This window comes from Lepidochelys kempii, chromosome 17 (genome assembly GCF_965140285.1).
Source record: "Lepidochelys kempii isolate rLepKem1 chromosome 17, rLepKem1.hap1, whole genome shotgun sequence".
In the NCBI taxonomy this organism is placed as follows: Eukaryota; Metazoa; Chordata; order Testudines; family Cheloniidae; genus Lepidochelys; species Lepidochelys kempii.
In genome coordinates, this window is record NC_136396.1 from 13,592,137 (window position 1) to 13,607,886 (window position 15,750).

General features: G+C 43.1%; 1 protein-coding gene across 1 annotated transcript in view; it reads left to right on the top strand.

The window, feature by feature from the left end:
- Positions 1–15,416, top strand: part of CALN1 (calneuron 1) — a 176,580-nt gene extending 161,164 nt beyond the window's left edge. Inside the window, exons 5-6 of the mRNA XM_073315434.2 lie at positions 1,833–1,986; positions 13,933–15,416. Of these exons, the coding sequence (XP_073171535.1) occupies positions 1,833–1,986; positions 13,933–14,060 (282 nt within the window). The 3' untranslated portion in view covers positions 14,061–15,416. The remainder of the gene's footprint in view (positions 1–1,832; positions 1,987–13,932) is intronic.
- The last annotated feature ends 334 nt before the right edge of the window (positions 15,417–15,750 follow it).

The window sequence follows — 15,750 nt, forward strand, 5'->3', positions numbered from 1 at the left end:
CATACGCTCAGTATGTGGGGGAGACTGTTGGGCTCTGGGTGTTTCACAGAACCACAATAACCCCCTGCACTTTAACAAAGCTCAGTTTGGCCCATATTTTGCACAAGAGATACAAGAGGTAAATCTGGTGTAAAGCCAGAGCAACTCCGTTCACTTTAGCACTGTGCCAGCCTGAAAACACTGCCTCAGAAGGGGGTAAAAATGATCAAACGACACTTGGCTCTGTAACATGCTTTGCAAATGCAAAGCAGCGTATAAAACATCAAGTAATTAATGCTTCCAGCACCCCTGTGAGGTAGCCAAGTGTCTGTTAGCCTATGTTTACAGAGCTCTAGTTGCCAGGAGAAACATTTTTCCTATTCATACCAGTTCTGAAAGAAATCAGAAGAGGAGTATACAGATTTCTGTGCTTACAACACAATGAGTGGGCAATTTGTCACTGTGTGTGTGTGTCTTTCTTCTAGCGCAAGCAAAGTCTATAGCTTGCTGGTGGCAATTGTGCTTTTGGTGATAGTTTTAGTAGGTCAGCGGTGTCCCAAATCCAGCAGAGAAACAACCAACCCCAATAGATGGGGTCTGTTTGGAGCTACATGAGGAGCTTGCAGTGTTCACCATTTTTCGTGCTGTCTCCTGCTCTCTGCGCGATAACGTTGTTGGCATCAGATTTTACAGGTCACAGGAAAAAGAACTAAATTAGAATTTTAGAGATCAATGAGTCTGTATTCATTTATATGCAAAAATATTTTAAACGTATCAAGAACAGCTTCTGAAAGCTTATTTTCCCCACATAGGCAAATGATTTTTCATCAGTGAAGGAGAAGGTGGCCAGGGAAGAGGGCCTTAGCTGTTTTCCATGCTAAACTTCTTTGTTTTCCTGTTAACTAAGAATAGATAAGCTTATCTAATTGCTTTGGGGAGGGGGTTCTCTTTTTGCTCCTATGGTTTATGAAATTGTTGGATAAGAAATCTAATTACTTGCTGTCAGTATGTGTTTAATGGAAGAAGCAGACACAAGTGGTAATTTATTTTTCTCAATCACCACATTAGGCCAGAGGTGTAATTTGGATTCCTTTCTCATTTCAGGAGGTGGGCATTTCTTTTGAAGGGTTGAGAAGACTACAGAGGTTGCATGTAAATGTCGAGGGTTTTTGTTAAATAAATAAATCAAGCAATGAGTTCTCTATTTGTATATGATAAAAAAAGAGAACACATTCTCTTTTTATTTAATTTTATTCATACTATATATATAGGTCTGTGTCTGTGCAATTGTACAGCCAGATACCCCAAAGCAAAGATGTACCCTCTGGAGAGGGGCGGGGGCCCGTGTTCCAATGGAAGCATATTTCTGCAGCAGTGACCGTTTCAGGCTGGGCACTGACATTGTGTGGGAGCAGCATCTACCTACCTTGCCTGTGACATATGCTCATGAATACTTGAAGGTCAACATGTCAGCGCCCTGTATTATGTTAAGAGGGAGGGATTAGGGCAGGGTGCTGCTGCACTGCAAAAAGCTGCTAGGCAGCCCAGTGTATAAAGATCCTACCAAAAATGAGCGAGGCTCATCGAACCCATCCTGGGTTTGGCTGCTTGGGCACATGCATGCCTGGAAAGGCTGATAGGCAATACAGACCTCATAGGGGAAGTGATGGATATCCACCACTTCTAGTGCATTCTTTAGAAGTATGGAAAAGAATTTGCAAAATAACCTCTGAGGCCTTTTCTTCCACAACGAGCGTGCAGCACATTGGGATGTGGAGAGAGCGTCCCTAAAGCATTTATGGTTTGTTACCACTTCCGCAAACTAACTGAAATGCTTTCTCCTATTCCCACAGTTTGACATGCAAAGGATAACGCTGGAAGAGCTCAAACATATTCTGTATCATGCATTCCAGGATCATTTAACAATGAAGGACATTGAAAACATCATCATCAATGAAGAGGAGAGTTTGAATGAAAACTCTGGCAACTGCCAACCAGAGTTTGAAGGTGGTGAAAAGTTGTTATGCTTTTTCTCTCTAAGCTTTTCTTTGTTATGAAACTCTAGCAGGATCCTGAGGTCCTTTCCGAAGGTTTTAATGGGAACTGACCTGATTAGTACCAGTGAGCACTGGTCTGCTTAAAAGCACGGTGAAAACTGACTATGGACCTCAGAATTTGAGCCTTAATCTTCTTTACTCTGGATCCATGAAAATTGGGGACGGGGGGGCTGACGTGTTTTAGGTATCAAACTGATACCTTATATGGTTTGCAGTACATTTACAAGGATTGAAAAGGTCATCTACTAACTAGATTTTATGACTACCTCATAGTATCACTTAAAGGGACTATAAAACACTTAGGGATCCTTTACTCTATATCAGTGGTTCGCAAACTTTTGTACTGGTGGCCCCTTTCACACAGAGGCTTGCTGAGTGTGACCCCCCCCTATAATTTTTTTTCATATTTAAAAAGTGTTTAATACCAGTGTAAAATGTAGGAGGCAAAGCAGGGTTTGGGGTGGAGTCTGACAGCTCGTGACCCCCCCACACACCTGCCGTAATAATCTCGCAACCCCCGGAGGAGTCAAGACCCCCGGTTTGAGAACGCGTGCTCTATATGATTAACTCCCATCTTTATATAAGATGGATCTTGTGACAAATTTGTCAGGCTCAGTACCAAAATCATGAACCATTTTGGGGTCAATTTCTTGGTATCCTTCCACAAGCAAGGTAAGTCTTCCCCACCAGTTTCCCCTACACACTCTTCCCTTTTCATCACTTATAACACAGTAGCAAACCTACATTTAAACTTAGTCTGGATTTGAAGTCAACAAATTGCTTAAAGGGGAGGAAGAATGGCTGTGTACTTTGTTAGTAGATTTGTTTAAAGCATACTAATCAACCACCACAACCCCCTCCCTAAATCGCCTTCCTTTACTAGAGCTGTGGAACAAAACCATTTTCTTACATTATTTAGTGGAGAGTGAATGCCTAGCATTAGAACCTCTTGCCTTCCAGCTCACTGTTTCATATGCTGCCCCATCTGGCTTTAGGAGCACCACCCCAACCTGCTCTTCATGCTAACTCCAGCTTTTTCAATATCCGTGAGTGTGAGCCCATGCATGAATTGATATGAGTTTTCATGCTCCATTGGGAACAGTTTCAGTCCCTTGGCATGAACCCAAGAAGAGTCAGGTGGTGCAAAAACCAACAACCCCTCCCTCCCCCAAACCAATATCAGTGAAAAATGTCAAGGAACTGAAAAGGTGTTCACCAAAGTGAGCCACTTCTTAAAAAAAAAATGGTTAGAAGGTTATTACAAGCAGAAAACCTTGCAAAGTGTTCTGAGAGTCTCTGATGAAAGGCTCTTTGGAACAGGAAAGTTAATAATAAAGAAAAATAGGATAGCTCAGTGAGAGGTCAATGGAGGAGGAAATGGTGATTCTCTCAAGAGTAGCTACTTCTCACTGATAGCATTTCTGGGGACTGCACAGTGGTTGGTATAAAATGATGAGAGAGAGTGCGAGCCAGAGAGCTTCTCAGGGAGACAGGAATCTCTTTAGTTGGCTCATATCTTTGTAAGAGGCAAGTTTTAATCCTTGTAATAGAATTAGCACAATGAATTACAACTGAGCTCTGGAGTCATCTCTCTGACACTGGTTAATTACTATTGATAGTCCTGAAATCACCTAGCACTTGAAACCTGGCATAGTTCTTTCTCTGCAAAAGAGAGAATGTTACCTAGGCAAGCCAACCCATTAGCACAAAAGAGAGTCAAATTCTGCTTTGTGATATTAATCTACTAAAAAAGTTTGGCCCCTTAAGGTCCCGATCCTGCAAAGATTGACACATACACATGGGCTTAACCTAGCATTCTGGAACTAATTACAGTAAGTCTCTGGATGATTTGAAAGAGACAAGTTGGGTGAGGTGATCTCTTTTATTGGACCACATTAAGAATGACTAGCTTTGTATTCGCAAAAAAAAAAAAAAAAAAAAAAAGTTTAAAAAAAAAGTTCAGTCATTCCACAAGCAATGTTAACAGAAGTGCTTGACGGATGGTGTCACATGCAATTTTGGCTTTAATAGTCACAGCCGCTTTTATACTTTACCCAGCGTAATATTCCAATGGGAAAAATGACTCAGTTTAAAAAAAAATCCCATCTAATCTTTCATTTCAAGTTTAAGAATGCTTATCATAGAATATCAGGGTTGGAAGGGACCTCAGGAGGTCATCTAGTCCAACCCCCTGCTCAAAGCAGGGCCAATCCCCAACTAAATCATCCCAGCCAGGGCTTTGTCAAGCCTAACCTTAAAAACCTCAAAGGAAGGCGATTCCTCCACCTCTCTAGGTAACACATTCCAGTTCTTCACCACCCTTCTAGTGAAAGTTTTTCCTAATATCCAACCTAAACCTCCCCCGCTGCAACTTGAGACCATTACTCCTTGTTCTGTCATCTGCTACCACTGAGAACAGTCTAGAGCCATCCTCTATGGAACCCCCTTTCAGGGAGTTGAAAGCAGCTATCAAATCACTCCTCATTCTTCTCTTCTGCAGACTAAACAATCCCAGTTCCCTCAGCCTCTCCTCATAACTCATGTGTTCCAGTCCCCTAATCATTTTTGTTGCCCTCCGCTGGACATGTTCCAATTTTTCCACATCCTTCCTGTAGTGTGGGGCCCAAAACTGGACACAGTACTCCAGATGAGGCCTCACCAATGTCGAATAGAGGGGAACGATCACATCCCTCCATCTGCTGACAGTGCCCCTACTTATACATCCCAAAATGCCATTGGCCTTCTTGGCAACAAGGGCACACTGTTGACTCATATCCAGCTTCTCGTCCACTGTAACCCCTAGGTCCTTTTCTGCAGAACTGCTGCCTAGTCAGTCGGTCCCTAGTCTGTAGCGGTGCATGGGATTCTTCCATCCTAAGTGCAGGACTCTGCACTTGAACCTCATCAGATTTCTTTTGGCCCAATCCTCCAATTTGTCTAGGTCCCTCTGTATCCTATCCCTACCCTCCAGCGTATCTACCTCTCCTCCCAGTTTAGCATCATCTGCAAACTTGCCGAGGGTGCAGTCCACGCCATTCTCCAGATCATTTATGAAGATATTGAACAAAGCTGGCCCCAGGACCAACCCTTGAGGCACTCCGCTGCCAACTAGACATGGAGCCGTTGAGCCAGACAATCCAGCCAGCTTTCTATCCACCTTATAGCCCATACTTTAACTTGCTGGCAAGAATACTGTGGGAGACTGTATCAAAAGCTTTGCTAAATTCAAGGAACACCACGTCCACTGCTTTCCCCTCAGTCACAGAGCCAATTATCTTGTCGTAGAAGGCAATTAGATTAGTCAGGCATGACTTGCCCTTGGTGAATCCATGCTGACTGTTCCTGATCACTTTCCTCTCCTCTAAGTGCTTCAGAATTGATTCCATGATTTTTCCAGGGACTGAGGTGAGGCTGACTGGCCTGTAGTTCCCAGGATCCTCCTTCTTCCCTTTTTTAAAGATGGGCACTACATTAGCCTTTTTCCAGTCATCCGGGACCTCCCCCGATCGCCATGAGTTTTCAAAGATAATGGCCAATGGCTCTGCAATCACATCCGCCAATTCCTTTAGCACTCTCGGATGCAACTCGTCCGGCCCTATGGACTTGTGCTCGTCCAGCTTTTCTAAATAGTCCCGAACCACATCTTTCTCCACAGAGGGCTGGTCACCTCCTCCCCATGCTGTGCTGCCCAATGCAGCAGTCTGGGAGCTGACCTTGTTCGTGAAGACAGAGGCAAAAAAAAGCATTGAGTACATTAGCTTTTTCCACATCCTCTGTCACTAGGTTGCCTCCCTCTTTCAGTAAGGGGCCCACACTTTCCTTGACTTTCTTCTTGTTGCTAACATACCTGAAGAAACCCTTCTTGTTATTCGTAACATCTCTTGCTAGCTGCAACTCCAAGTGTGATTTGGCCTTCCTGGGCTTCACTGAGTGTAGATAGTTTCCCACAATAAGTTCAGAGTGAGAGAAAAATAAAAGGATACTAATCTAGAAGAGCAGAAATTTTTAGGTATAGACTAGGCCTCAGCTGTAGCTCAAGGTTTATTTAGTTTATATCACTTAGGGCTTGGAAAAATTTCCTGCCCTCTGCAACGTAGTTAGGTTGACCTAACCACTACTGTAGATCAACAAAGAATTCTGCTGTCAACCTAGCTACAGCCTCTCAGAGAGGTGGATTCCCTACGCTGACAGGAAAACCACTCCTCTCACTGTAGGAAATGTCTCTAGTACCGCACCACCACACATCTGAGGTACTATATAAGCCACATACCCTGATTTAGACATCACCATGTCCTTCAGGATTGGAACCAATTGAAATGCAGAAAAAGTTTGATTGTGAAGGGCACTAGTTTTACCATCACACTGATTTGATAAATGAAGTATTGCCCGCGATTTATTTACTAAGAACACTTCTTTTGTGCCCAGCATATTTAAGGTAGTTTCATTTACTAAAAACAATGCAGTTTGTGCATTTTGAATTGATTTCCAATTTCTAGCCAAATGGAGTCTGACATTTTTTTTACTTGCAGTTATTAAATGAGATCCTCCATTCACCATTTTCTAATATAAAAAAAGCAAAAGTTCAATAAATGTGCAACACTTAGACATTGGAATAAATGCGTATAGATCTAGTGCATCCTCCTGGTTAGCAAAAAAAAGTACCACCAAATCACACCAATCGACCTGTCTTTAGGAACAATAAAAAGCGCAAATGCAAAATAAGATCAACATCCATTACTTAAAATCAAGGTTTCCTGCTTGCTGATTTAAATCTTGATTAAAAATGGAAAATTAAAAATGGAAAGTTTAAGCAAAGCGCTTAAAATCGCCATTACCTGCTGATAACCTACTAATGTGACTCAACAGGGGGATTTTGGGAGGTTCCGAGATCAGCACGGAGCTGGGCCCGATACTTCGGTGAACCCTCTCAGCCTGGATCTGCTAAAATTGGGCTGGAAGTGTCATATGCTCAGTCTGTCAGCACGTTGGTACTTCCTGCTTCTGAAAGTACAGCGGGAACAGCTTTTTCTCATGGGATGTTGGCGCTGCTGGTGCCAGACAGAACCCAGAAGCATATGGACCCATTAAAAAAAAAATCAGGAGGAAAAAAATATTAGCTTTTATCCAGTTTTTTGGTTCAAAAATAACTGAATTCTTCAAAAGTTTAGCCGTGACACTGGCACTTTTCAAAGTGCTTTCAGGTCCAAAGACAACCTGCATCTTTCCCCCATGCGTAGCTGTTCACTTAAGCATATACTCTGCTGCCCCAACTATACCCATTACACAGGTGCCAAACTTCAGTGCTTGGCTCCAAAGCAAGAACGTGGGACTTCATGGAGTCGACACGCCTTAATTAAGCAGTACCTTTGCAGGTAAGGCATGTTGGAGAGCCCCGCTGGATTTTAGCAAGGTTCCCCCCAGCTAGTTTAAGCCTTCTGCAAAATCAGCACTCACTAGCACCATTGAAACATTCTTCCCAACAGAAGGACACTGCATGCTCTTTCCACGGACACAGACGCTCAGTGGGTCAGAAGGGATAATTACCCCAGAGAATCTCAGGGCTAGTCTACATGCAAAAGTTGTACCACTCACTATACTGGTACGACTCCCTAGTGTGGATGCACTTACAGCAGTATAGAAGGTTCTAGTACCACCATTGCACTTTATAGCGTATTCTTGTAAAGAAACTATGCTACTATAAGGCACCTTTTATATTGGTGTAACTGCATCCTCACAAGGATATACCAGCATAACTACCTCTGTTAAATATAACTATTGCTTCAAAACCTCTGTCCATGCCAGGCCTTAGCAAACCATTTTCTCTATTTTGTGGCCCAAGATTCTCTTGTCTGGATACAGACTTTCAGGATTACACTTTAAATTGTGTGTGTCAGTCCCCGTCTAGTGAAAGTTACATACACATATCCAGATGTCCAACCCTACACACCTGGAGTGTTTGGCTTCTATATTTAGAGTAAACTGAATGACACGTTGAACCCAAATCTGCATCTGAGACCAAAATTGCCACCTATCCAATGACAAAGTCTTTGCTCTAGTAGAGAAAAAAAAATGGAATCACCCCCCACGCAAATTGACACACACATTTTTCCCCTTTTCCATTCAGATTTTCCATCCTGATAACAAGGCACCACAAAGTCCTGAGAGCTCCATAGAAATACCTAACAAACAGAAGGATACACACTGTAATAAAAGAACACAGTGTCATTGGACAAAAGAAATTAATGAGCAGGCCAGGGGAATGGAGGCAAGAACCAGGAATCAGTAATATATAATTTATGGCAAAGAAACAAGCAGTCAGCAAAAATGGGAGAGCCATTCGCAATTACACTAAAGCCTCTTGCAGTGCCTTAAATCAAACTGCTTGTGATATCACAGGAAACAAACTAGAATGTCTATATTCTGATGACTGCACACACCTATTTCATCCTCAAATGTGACATTGAAATTAACAGGATACAATGGAGCAGCTGCAGCCAAATGCCACGAGTCTCTGCTCCTTGCCCACAGTGTGAAAATGCGGAGCTGACTTCCTCCCATTATTTTCCTAACTCTATTCCCAGACAAAGGGAAAGAAACCTGGGACTTGTCCATACCAACATTTAGAGCGTGGCAAGCTGGGGTGTAAATTTACAGCACACTAGCTTGCTGCACATGAAGTGTGTGATCACAGGGTCCACATGGACAGTAACAGCTCCTCAGTGCACTGCAAAGAGTAGATCAAAGTGCACTGTGGAACTGTTAGGACAGGTCTACACTCACAGCAGCATACAGAGGACACGTGCTGCACGGCCCACTTGCACAGGTATAAATAGCAGCATTGGTGGGGAGGCATTGCTTAGTAGCGTAACATGCCAAAACCTTAGGGCATGCTCAACTACACGCCTGAGCAGTGCCTCCCCCAGCTCACTGCTGTTTTTAGTGGTGTAGCATCCTGCGGCTTCCCCTCTGCTTCTCCCTGCCAGAGCCTTTCAGAGTCAGGGACAACAACACGCTGCATTGTGGATGCAGCCTGTTTTGTACTATGGCACGTAGCTACACGTGCCCTACGTGTTGCTCTCACTGTAGGCGAGGTTTTAATGTATGGCAGCATGGTCCACATGCACAGTTAGTGTGCAGCCAGTTAGCATGCTATAAGATTTACACCGTGACTTGCTGCAAACTCAGTGTTTGTACAGCCACGCTCCTAGTGTTGTTCGCCACGTGCAGGAATTATGACAACGTTCACTGTAAATATTTTGTAGCACGTAATTTGAATTTGCTGGATACTGACCAGGTCCTATAGCACCTGCATTTGAAGAAGGCTCATCCTTTACTTCTAGCAATAGCTTAACCATGATAACACTGGCCAGATCGGACATGGTAGTTTTATGGTAGAGGTTGCTGACTCAGGGCATCCCTCAGATACTATGGCTCTATTTTGGTCAGTGTTCGCTCTTTGTGGCCTCTTCCCCAACCCAATAGAAGAAAAACTACAGCCACTCTCTGCCCCTGCAACCTCCAACAGCTCTTCCTCCACAGAGGTCCAGCATAGACCCTGGGCCATATCTTGCCTGGCACCTGTTATACATGTACGCGTCTTCGTTAGCGGTCACCCGACATTATTCAGATGTTCATTGGTGCTGCTGCATAGCTCATTTCCTTTGCTGTGCTTGCTCTCGGCTGAGCCCACTGGGACCAGCCCCTTGTATCTAGTTATCGTACATGAACGAGTTACACACTCAGTGAACTCCACCAGGGGCTATTCCCACTTGGCGACCCTCCCCTCGCTTTAATAAGATTCTCCTGCTTTGATGTGACAATCTTGCAGATAACCCTTGCTTCCTGGGAATCTCTTTATGTAGCTCAATCTCACAGATTGCCTTCTTTGGGTAAACCTGCTACTCAGCCTCTCACATCCCAGAGGGATTCCTGACCCTGACCAGTTTCAGAAGAAAGCTCACATTCGACTGCTGTGCTTACTCCGAACACACCCAGCCACTGCTAAGATTGTATTCTTCTCTATAGCACCATGTTCATCTCCTCTGTTTTGCGGAGAAAAGTGGCTAGCCTCTGGGAGAACTCCAGTCAAACAAACCTTGAGGAAGACCTAAGTGTTATGCTTAAAGGATTTCATTACTCTCAGTCCTTCCAAATAGGAAAACACAATCCACAGCCATAATGGTACAGAGCCTAGACACCACTACGGACAGGTATCTGCTGTAAAATGCTGACTTTCCTCATTCCAAAAACCCCAGCCTTATCTTATCAGGGAGCTTCTCTTATCAGGGAGGGCCAGCATTAGAGCTTGGCTAGTTATGACCCATATTAGCTGAATCTATCCTGGCTCTACCTAGCATCCTGTGCAGTGTGCCTAGATATTCATGGTAGTTGTCTTTTTCTCAGACCTTTCCCAGTGGAATAAAGGCAAGACAAAATATTTTTCAATACAGCTGCAGAGAGCTGAACTCTGGGAGGACAAAGCCCATGAGGCGGTCTTTAAAAAAATCAAGCTCTAGGCCCACTCCATTGGTCTACTTTGCTCAATACCACCAGACACTTATTTGTGTGTATATAGGTGCACCTCTCTCCAAAAAAAAACAAACCAACATCTTCCTCTAGAATGCCATTGGACAGCTCTGTGGCTGCTACAGCCTCATTCAAAACCCTTGTTTAACCAGACTGCATTATAGCTATAGGAACTGTAGCTCAAAGTGGGTTATGTTGCATTACACAACTCTTGCGAGTAGACAGATCAGGGCTACAGGAAGATTATATTGTAATGAGTGGTCTCTGAGAGCAATTTTGTTCAAGGTGGCAGCTTTCCTTTTCATAGGCAGGGCAAGAATTCACACCCTTAGCACAGAGGAGCCTGCCATAAGGAAAAGTGGGGCCCTGGGACTGACAGGTTTCTCCTGCCAGCTGAATTCAGGATCTGGCCCTGACCAGATGAAAAGTTTGAGCATACACAACTCCATTTGACTCAGCACCTCTCAGGATCAGATCCCTTGTGATTAGTGAAGGGACCTGTGCATGATTCATAAAACTGTCTTTCTTCCTCCCTCCCTCTGCTTCCACCCCCATCAACACCATGTACAGTAGGCAGTGCAGAATAAGACTAACACTGGCAGGAATAATTTAGGCCCACAGTGAATCACCAATGATTTATTCTTTGGAGATAGAAATGGAAGACTTGTTTGTGCCCTAATAAGTTCAAAAAACAAACAAAACAAACAGACTTCTAAGTTCCGGCTACTCAAATCTCAAATAAAACCTGTGGAACATTTTAAGGACGTTGCAAACTTATTGCTGAACCAGTTTTTCCATTTGCCAGTGTTCTAGGTCACACACAGTCCTGTTGACTGTCTTCCTTTCTAAAGAGAAATGCAGCTGGCCAAGTATAGAGTGTGCTGGGGTGCAGAGGATTTCTTATTTCTAACCACCCAAATACTGCCTCATCACATCAGTGAGACGCATGAAATAATCTTGTTCATTTGTAGAATATAAATTCAGTATGTCATAATCTTCTATTAAAATGAATACAAGGGACTGATCAATACAGTGATGCACAATATAAGAACCAAGACAAGAGAAGTAGGCAGACAGGAAAAATATCAGAGAATACTAGATATCCTAGGCCTGATTCTGATCTTAGTTATTTCCATGCAACTTCTAGCATAAAATAATGAATCAGTGTTGGATGAAAGAAAAAAAAAAAAAAAAAAACCAAGGAAGAAAGCAACAGTGAGAGGATAGAATAGGAAAAAGGTACAGGCTGGAGTTCAGGATTTTTTTTATTATTGTTATTAATGCCCCAGAAGAGGAAACAGTATACAACTGCCACAATGGGGATTTTTACACTCTCTCTGCATGGAAATTATTGACTCCCCTATTGGTTTCTCTGACCTAGGAAAAAAAGGATGCTAAAGAAACAGCCATTTCCATCAAAATACCACCTTTTGAGAAGGAGTAAGGATGTACTGAAGTGTTATTGCAGGGCAACTAACATTCATATGGGAGTGGGCATTACAATTCAAATTTCCTTACCCCCTTATGAGAGAGGAACAAACAGTAACACACTCAGAACTGAATAGCTGGAGCTTTCCGACAGTTATGAACAGCTTCCGCCCCCCCCCCACACACACACTTTCTGCATGCCTTTGGATATTCAGGTTCCAGCTGGCATCAGAACCAGAAGGGCAGGGTATCATGAGAGGAAAACCCATTCTCATGAAACCACCAGCCCAAGCTTTCCACACTTGAGAAGTTCAGAATCTCTTCTGCTCATCTGAAAGTCTGATATTTGAGATATTCCAGTTTTGACAGTCATTTGAGGTTCTCTCATTAGTAATCTGACCATGGAGGCGGCAACTTCATGTCCATGTTATAACTAGGGTACGGGGAAGCCATATCAAAATTTAGTGATTACCATGCTTGTTTGGAGAAGGTTTATAATCACTAGCAGTAAGTCAGTGCTTGCCATAATCAATCAGCTATGCCCTCTCCCCCTCCCCTACACACACCAAAATAAGAAAGCTATTTGCTGCCTAGCAAATACAGATAAGACAGATTTCATACTTCCTGCAACAGCAAACTTAATGATACGCCGAGTTGCTATAGCACTTTAGTACTGTAGCAGAGGCTCCCTAAGCACTTGCCAAATACTAAATCATTACAATAACCCTGCAAGATGGGGAGATGAAGACCTGGAGGGGTAAGCTGGCTTGTACAAGGTCATGGTGTGAGCCAGTGGTAGAGATTAAAAAAACGAAACAACCATAACTCCTGACTTCAAATATTGTCTTTTAACTAGTAGATAAGCCTGCTTTTCTACAGGATATTTAGAGAAAAGTTTGCCCACTGTTCTGTAAGTCATTTTTAATAGGTCTCCTTTTGCCTGTACACTGAAAACTTTGAATGCGCTTCCAGGAAGTGATGTAACCATATTTAACCATGGCAATTGGGCACAATATTTAGAGCGAGTTGTCTGATGAGACCCCCCGATCTGGAATACTTCTGCTCAGTTCTGAGCACCGCATTTCTGAATTCCTTCCAATTTGACTACATCTTTTCAGTCAAGACCAACACAAATGATTTATAAGGAAAGATTAATGGAGCTATATCTAAGAAGAGATGGTCAGTTCGTGGATTAAACAGCAGTAAATGTAAACCCTTCTAATACTTGTAAACAGTGTTTCAATGCCAGGAGGAGACAGCAATGGGTTAGGAGTTTTAACTAGGAGCAATGGGTGAAGTTAGTGAACATGCAGGGTGAATACGATGAGAATTGATCACTTGATTGTTTTACAAGCCTTTTGGACAAAGCATTAGAAAATACACTGCAAGAGAGCAAATCCTGCATTGACAGAAAGATGCACTAGATGACCGTAATACATGTGTCATCAATATAGAATCCAAGCGAAGTTTCCAATGTTGCTCTAAGGACTATAAAAGAAAAACTGATCTGGGGTTGTGCGAGGATACCTGGCGTATCAGTCTGTATTGAGACTAAGAGGGCTTGAATTCAGCATGTGCCAGGACTGGGCAACATGCGGCTTGACAGTCTCCCTTTGACGTGCACAGTGGAGAATTTAGATTACTGGTATGGAAATCCAGGGGTGGAAATCTTTATGGAAATGTAACTTCTTCTTAATCAGAAGTCAAACAACTGGGGCTGTCGAGTCTGGGGGAATCTCAAAAGGAATAGACTAGAGGTTTAACCATTCAAAAGTCAGACCAGTGAAAAGGGTGGGGTAAAATTCAATTGATATGGATTTTTTTTGCAGAGAGGCTACAGATGCAAGAGATGTTAAGTGCTTATTATGATACAAAGAAAAACTGGTGAAAGACTAAATACTTCCAGTTGTAATACTCCTCTATTTTTTCCCTCCCACTTTAGTTCACTCCCAGAAACAGAACAGACAGACCTGTGTACGGAAGAGCCTTATATGTGCATTTGCCATGGCCTTTATTATAAGTGTCATGCTGATTGCAGCCAACCAGATCCTCCGGAGCGGCATGGAATAGCCTTTCAACATAACACTGTGAACCAAACTAACCATGCATGCGCATGCCAACGGGTGAACTTTTTCCTCAATCAACTTTGAAAAGGGAAATAAAGAAAGAGGCGGGCAGATAAAGAACCAGTCGACAAGGAACCCGAGGCCAGCAGTGTAATACGTCTTGTGAATCAACTACATCCTCTTGGCAGGGACATAAAAGGGCTGTCTTAATGCTTTAATGGCTTAGTTTCCTAATGCAATAAACATACAGGAGTCCTGAATTATTGCTTCAAAACGGCGGTGGTAACTTGAAGGAGGACTCACTTTCATCCAGAGTTATATTTTGTGATTCTGAAGAAGCGCAGCCTTACGAGCTATTTTTGTGGGACTGTCTTTTAACCTAGGGGGCCAACAGACTATTTTGAGTAGCTTTCCTGGAGTCCCATGTTCCCAGGAAGTCGATCATAGCGTAGCCACAAGCAAATACAGTTTGTTTTACTTCATCTACTTCGCTGTGTTTTCCCTTATGACTGTGCGCTCAAGTCTACGGCATTGGAGGGGAGCTAGAAAGTCCTTGTACAGTATTTTCAAATTTCAAAAAGGAAAATTTGCTAGTATTGTGCATTTTTTATTTTTTTGGTTTTAAACCCACCTTTGACACAAGATTGTGGGGGAAGCACTCTGTGCTTTTTTTTCTGTTTCAATCAGGGCTTTTAAAAGAAAAGGAAAAGAAAGCTTGCTTTAGCACATGGGCATTTTAAAAATCTGTGCAGCCTTCCTACTGAGTCTGCAACCAGCGCTATCAATTAAAGATCATATTTGGCTCCATCTTTCCATCAGAGGTCACTCACTGGTTTTCAGCAAACTCGCTTTTGCCCTTGCTCTAAATTGGTCTTGCACAAGCGTCTCAGGCACCAAAAATCCTAGGAGAACTCTTCCAATAAAAACAATATTTTTTGAGTCCTGGCTCCAATTTCACGCTTTGTTAGGTGTCAGAAGTCTCTATGCTAGGCACCTTCTATTAAAAAAATATATATAAAGTAGCTCATACCTTTGACTTTTTGGTGTTGTTAGTTTTTGATCATTTGACTGTTCTGTCTTTTATCAGGGGCAGTTTTTTCCCTCGTGCATAGGCTCATGGGAGAGAAAACTGAAAAGCAGAAAGCAACAAGCAGTGGAAGAGCTCAGAGTAGAAAATACTGCCATATGTTACATAGCACGTCAGCCGTTCAGATCCTGAGAGTTACTCATTTTTCCTGGAAGAGATTTTCACGAGCGGCACAAACAAGATCAGGGAGTTATGTAGACAAAAGGTACAACATGTACTGGGACGAGCACAAGAACTACGCACGCTTGATGCCAGGATCAAATATGGAATTTTTATTTTTTTAAACAAGGCATGATCCTTGCATTTAGCTTTGAACAATCCTCGCGTGATCTGGGTACGAGGTAGGGGTGAAAGTCACCTGCTATCGTCAAATGGACAGTGTGTGTCCGGGGAGGAGAGAAGGTGTAGGCTGTATTTCTTTAGATACCCGAGTGCAGGGGTAGAGCCCTAAGAGCTGCAGGAGTTGAGTGCTGCCAGCTACGTTAGATGCCCCCAAGGGGGTGGAAAGCGTCACTGTGAAAGTGGGGCCAAGGAGCAGATGCTTCACCTTTTTAAAGGGAGGCAGAGCTTAGTCTCCAACACGCACTTCCCCCGGACTGTCAGTGGA